Source organism: Rhincodon typus, chromosome 2 (genome assembly GCF_021869965.1).
Source record: "Rhincodon typus isolate 14 chromosome 2, sRhiTyp1.1, whole genome shotgun sequence".
Lineage (NCBI taxonomy): Eukaryota > Metazoa > Chordata > Chondrichthyes > Orectolobiformes > Rhincodontidae > Rhincodon > Rhincodon typus.
Window position 1 is genome coordinate 1,510,100 of NC_063333.1, and position 5,733 is coordinate 1,515,832.

Genomic DNA, 5,733 nt, shown 5'->3' on the forward strand with positions numbered 1-5,733 from the left:
GGGATTAGAGGCTGGGTTTGGGGTTCAGATGGGGTTTAACGGCTGGGTTTGGTGTTCGGATGGGGTTTCACGGCTGGGATTGGGGTTCAGATGGGGATTAGCAGCCGTGTTTGGGGTTCAGATGGGGATTAGCAGCTGGGTTTGGGGTTCAGATGGGCATTAGCAGCTGGGTTTGGGGTTCATTTTGTCAGAGGCGCCCACTTCCCAGTAAAGAGCTAAAACAAGGTTGGAGACAACAAGGCGTAGAGCTGGATGAACACAGCAGGTCAAGCAGCATCATAGGAGCAGGAAGGCTGACGTTTCAGGAGTTGGGAGAGGACAATGTGGCTCAGACTCTGTACAATAGCTGCTGCTGGAGTTGAGGGAAGTATTTTCTGAAAGGATTGACAGTGGAAAGAAAAATATTCTTTATTAACTCTTTTTGAAACAATCTTCCCAATGACAGCCAAAGAAAGTGGATCCTGATCAAACAACCATGATAAGGATCCCAGAGCGTCTCCAGCTGGGATCACTGGAACAGCTTCACCCCATTGAGGCAGTAAATTATTTCTGTGAACTCCAACTCCAGCAGAAACTCAAGGTGATGATGGCAGCAGAAAAGGAGGAAGCTGTAAAATCCCAGAGAGACAGGGAGAAAATGAAGAACACCGTGCTCTTCCTGCCAAAGATCCAGAGGTCAGTAAGTGGGGGGTTGGGGGGCAATGAGGGACAGTATAACCAGCCAGACTCGGTGGCTCTGAATCAGCGTGGGCCACAAGGGGAATAATCGCACAGATCACAACAGGCCTGAGTCATGGGAATTTTGCTTTCTATATTTTTCTGCGGGATGTGGGTGTTGCTGGTGGGGCCTTTAAGGTCCATCCATAATTGCCCCTTGAACTGAGAGTCTTGCAAGGACCAATGCAGACATAGTTAACAGTCAACCACACTGATGTGGGTCTGGAGGTAAGGATGGTAGATTTCCCTCCCTAAAGGATGGATTTTTACAACAATCGATTATTTTATTAATAGATTTGTAAGTTCCACCAGCTGACGGAAATCTCAAAATTTCATTCATGAGACATGGGTGTCATTGGCTCGGCCGGTATTTATTGCCTGTCCCTAATTGCCCCTTGAGAAGGTGGTGGTGAGGTGCCTTCTTGAACCACTGCAGTCCATGTGCTGTTAGCCTCCAGGACTTTGGTCACTCTGTACCCACATGCCGAGTGTTAACCTGGTTTCCCAGTCCAGTGGTACTATCGCTATTCTAACTTACATGAGAAAGACGGAGGTTGAGGGGGGAAACCTGATTGAGGTCTATAAAATCATGAGAGGTATAGTGAGGGTGGATAGCAAGAAGCTTTTTCCCCCCAGAGTGGGGGACTCAATTACTAGGGGTCACGATTTCAAGGTGAGAGGGGAAAAGTTTAAGGGAGATAAGCGTGGAAAGTTCTTTATGCAGAGGGTGGTGGGTGCCTGGAACGCGTTGCCAGCGGAGGTGGTAGAGGCAGGCACGATAGCATCACTTAAGATGTATCTAGACAGATACATGAATGGGCAGGGAGCAGAGGGATACAGATCCTTGGAAAATAGGTGACAAATTTAAATAGAGGATCTGGATTGGTGCAGGCTTGGAGGGCCGAAGGGCCTGTTCCTGTGCTGTAATTTTCTTTGTTCTTTTATTCCAACATTCCTAGCTACACCAAGAACAATCCTCTGACAGGGTGCTAATGTCCAGCTGTAAAATTGATTTGTTCCTGAGCAGTGAGCATCACTGGGCAGACCAACATTCCTCACCCAAATTACCAGAAAAAATATTATCCACTTGCAAATTCAAATCTGATGAACAGCACTATGTCACAGCTTGTAGGAGTGTGGGCTAGTTGGGTACAGTCAGTACTTTGCTCATTGTGAACCGCCAAAGGGACACGCTGTTTGATTATAACATAGCAGCGCTCCCTCGGCACTGACCCTCCAACAGCGCGGTGCTCCCTCAGCATTGACCCTCCAACAGTGCGGTGGTCCCTCAGCACTGACCCTCCGATAGTGCCCACTCCCTCAACACTGACCCTCCGACAGTGCGGCGCTCCCTCAGCACTGACCCTCCGACAGTGCGGCACTCCCTCAGCACTGACCCTCCGACAGTGCGGCGCTCCCTCAGCACTGACCCTCCGACAGTGCGGCACTGCCTCAGCACTGACCTCCCGACAGTGTGGCGCTCCCTCAGTACTGACTCTCTGATAGCGCAGTATTCCCTCAGTGTGAAAGACTGTGGTGTATTATTTGAAGACGTGAATAAAGCTGCTCCTGCTATCTGCCTCATTCTTGGTGAGGAGATGTGGATTTACTGATGAGACTGATCCAAGCCAGGAATTAGCCTCTGTCTGACTCTTCACTAAACACGTGGTTTGTCCTCATTTGTAGGGAACGAGCTCTCTTGAGACTTGGGGAGACCACCGTGACTGGAAAGCAGCTTGAAAGTAAGTGATGATTGGGCCAGCTGATATCTAACAGCAAATCATTAATGATGGAAAATGGGAATTGATGGACAGAGATCACCAAACTGTTACTGGATGGCAAAACAGAGGAAGCTCTTTGTTAGATGTGACTGTTCAGACCTCTCCTGTACTTTGTCCATAACAACCATTGTATCATTAACCACCTCTGTCAGGTGTATGTGGACATACAGTAGGGAGCTGCCCCAGTTTGAATACAGGGAGAAGTATTACTGCAGCCTTTAGTAGTACATTCAGGTGATATTCTTCATTTCACTTGGTCACAGAACCAGTCAGCCCCATCTGCTGGTGCTGGCTCTATCCAGTTAGCTGCCACACTTTGGCCACTAGTTTAAAACTGAGGAATAATTATTCTGAGAATGGGTGTTGAACTCAAACAGTCCTTGTTGTTCCTGTTTGAGATGAACACGCTCAAGGTCCTGCTTTCTCCAAAGGTCTCACAGACCATTTTTTCCCAGTAAATACAACCGCAGCCCCATCCCTGAGTGTGGAGGAACCTCAGGTGGAGAACCCTGGCTGTGTAGGGTTTAACCCTGCCTCAGCTCCTGCTGGATACTGGGTTTATCCCCAGTGGGATACAAATTCCCTGTGGATCTGTCCACAGACAGAATCCCACTTTGAACTGGGGACAGCCTCAGGAGGGCAATGATGCCCAGTTAGTGCATCCTTCCCTCCCGGGGAACGTGTACCAACCATCCACTCTGGGAATCTCTCACTCACTGACAGTCAGCCAGTGCACACAGTTTCTGCTTTAGTGTCTGAGCTTCCTCTGCCTCTGCCTGCATCGTGAGGTGAATTCTAATCTTCTGCTTGTCCCCCAGAGCTCCACCTACCACCCATCGTCTCAGGACCTCTGACTTTTGACATCGGCCGATTCATCAAACTCGCCGTGCCGAAGATCAATCTCAATCCCTTCCCCTCCGCCATTGACAACTACCCCATTCAGCACGTTCTCATCACTCTCCGACACTCCCCACAGAAATACTTCATCCTGGAGCGCTCATATGTGTCCAACCACGACTGACAGCACCTCTCCCACCAGCCCCGCTCATCTCCCAGCCTCGCTGACAAAACACTGATAGCACTTTACAAACTGCTCCAAATTAGTATCTCTAGGAATAAGGGAATTGTACCAGAGTCTGAATACCCAATTTGTACTGTAACGGATGATTAAACACCCAGCTGGCTCACAACGTCTGGTCTGTTATCCAAGCGATAGCCTTCCCCACCCCAATGCTACAGCACCCCCATGTCTTTGAGGCGGGGGTGGGTGGGGGTGGCAGGGGCTCTTCCCAAGAGTGATGAGGAGGATGGATACCAATCTTGAGGTAGAGCTCTTCGTCACTACCCAGTGACTTAATGCATGAGTGCCAGGCTTGGCAGTGATGCCCTCTGTAGTCAAACAGCTCACCAGACACAGTGGTGAGGAGGTGTGACAGGGACTGGCTCACAGTCACATCCAGGAGGCAGGAGTAGGGACAAAGGAACATCCACAAATGCAACAGCTGATGCCAAGATTCCATGTCAGAATTAAAACAAACCTTAAAATATGAGGCAGGCCATTCAGGGGCAAGGTCAGGCTGATCACCTGGAGGAGAATAGAAATCTGCTTCTCTCTCTGTCCAAACACTGTGGGTCAACTGGAGTGTCAATACAATTTTTTTAATTCATTCCCAAAACATGGGCCCAGCATTTATTGCCCATTTCTAGTTGCCCCTTTAGAAGGTGGGGGTGAGCTACCTTCTTGAGCCGCTGCAGTCCTCCTGCTGTGGGTTGACCCACAATGCTGTTAGGGAGGGAATTCCAGGATTTTGACCCATCAACAGTGAAGGAACGGCGATATATTTCCAAGTCAGGATGGTGAGTGGCTTGGAGGGGAACTTGCAAGGGGTGGTGTTCCCATGTATCTGCTGCCCTTGTCCTTCTAGATGGAAGTGGTCATGTGTAGATGAGACATGATCTGATTAAATTATGAAACATGTTTGAGGGATAAAATAGCTTCTCTCACTGCTCAGCCATAACTTTGAGAACGTTCCCTAGATCACACTTCCTGTGTTCAACTTGTCCCTTTACACTGTCACCAGGATACAGGGGCACTGGAGAATGTGCAAACAGCTTTTACAAGAATGTCAGCACAATGGAAAGGTTATAACCATCAAAAGACTGACCAGCCAGGAGCTCTTTTCTCTGCAAAAATGAGAAGGCTGAACAACAAAAAGTGTTGCACTGAGTGGAGAGGGGCCAGAAACATAAAATCAGAGTTCAGCATGTTCCTGTGAGGATGAAAGATACGGATGGCAAGATTCAGGAAGCCTGGATGAAAAGAGATATTGAAAGTTTAGTCAAATAGATTTCTGAAGAAGGGTCCCAACCCGAAACGTCTGCTTTCCTGCTCCTCTGATGCTGCCTGGCCTGCTGTGTTCCTCCAGCTCCGCACTGTATTGTAAAGGAATAACATGTAAGGTTTAGGAAACTGGAATCAGACAAGGCCGTTGAGTATAAAGAAAGCAGGAAAGAACTCAAACAAGTAATTAGGAGGCCTAAAGGGGGGCCTGATGCCCTTGGCGAGTAGGATTAAGGAGAATCCCAAGGCATTTTAGAGGTATATTAGGAGCAAGAGGGTAACAAGGGATCGGGTACGTCCACTCCAGGACAGAGAAGGGAATTTATGTGTGGAGTGAGAGGAAGTGGGTGAGGTCCTTAATGAGTGCCTCACATTGGTATTCACCTAGGAGAAGGACATGGATGGAGGCAAGATTAGGGAGGGCTGCGGTAATATTCTGGGGTGTATTGATATTAAGAAGGAGGAAATGTTGGGTGCCTTGAAAAACATTAAGGTAGCTAAGTTCCTAGGTCCTGATGGGACCTAATCCAAAATACTGAAGGACACAGGGGAAGAGATTGACAGAAATCTTTGTATCCTCTTTAGCCACTGGTGAGGTCTCAGAAGTTTGGAGAATAATCAGTGTTGTTTCTTTGTTTAAGGGCAAGAGGGGTAATCCAGGTAATTATAGGTTGATGTGCCGTACGTCAGTGGCAGGGAAATTATTGGAGGAGATTCTTAGGGATAGGATTTACCCACATTTGGAAAAGAATGGACTTATTAGGGACAGTCAGCATGGTGTTGTGTGGGGGAGGTTTTGTCTCACAAATTTCATGAGATTTTTTGAGGAAATAATGAATGTGATTGATTAGGGTAGGGCAGTGGATGTTGTCTACATGGACTTTACTAAAGTAT

The 5,733-nt window shown here is 48.0% G+C and overlaps 1 protein-coding gene across 1 annotated transcript in view; it reads left to right on the forward strand.

Annotated features, from left to right (window-relative positions):
• The window catches only part of wdr97 (WD repeat domain 97), a 78,236-nt gene extending 74,551 nt beyond the window's left edge, over positions 1-3,685 (forward strand). The window contains exons 21-23 of the mRNA XM_048617495.1: positions 446-675; positions 2,404-2,459; positions 3,317-3,685. Coding sequence (XP_048473452.1) covers positions 446-675; positions 2,404-2,459; positions 3,317-3,519 — 489 coding nt within the window. The 3' untranslated portion in view covers positions 3,520-3,685. The remainder of the gene's footprint in view (positions 1-445; positions 676-2,403; positions 2,460-3,316) is intronic.
• The last annotated feature ends 2,048 nt before the right edge of the window (positions 3,686-5,733 follow it).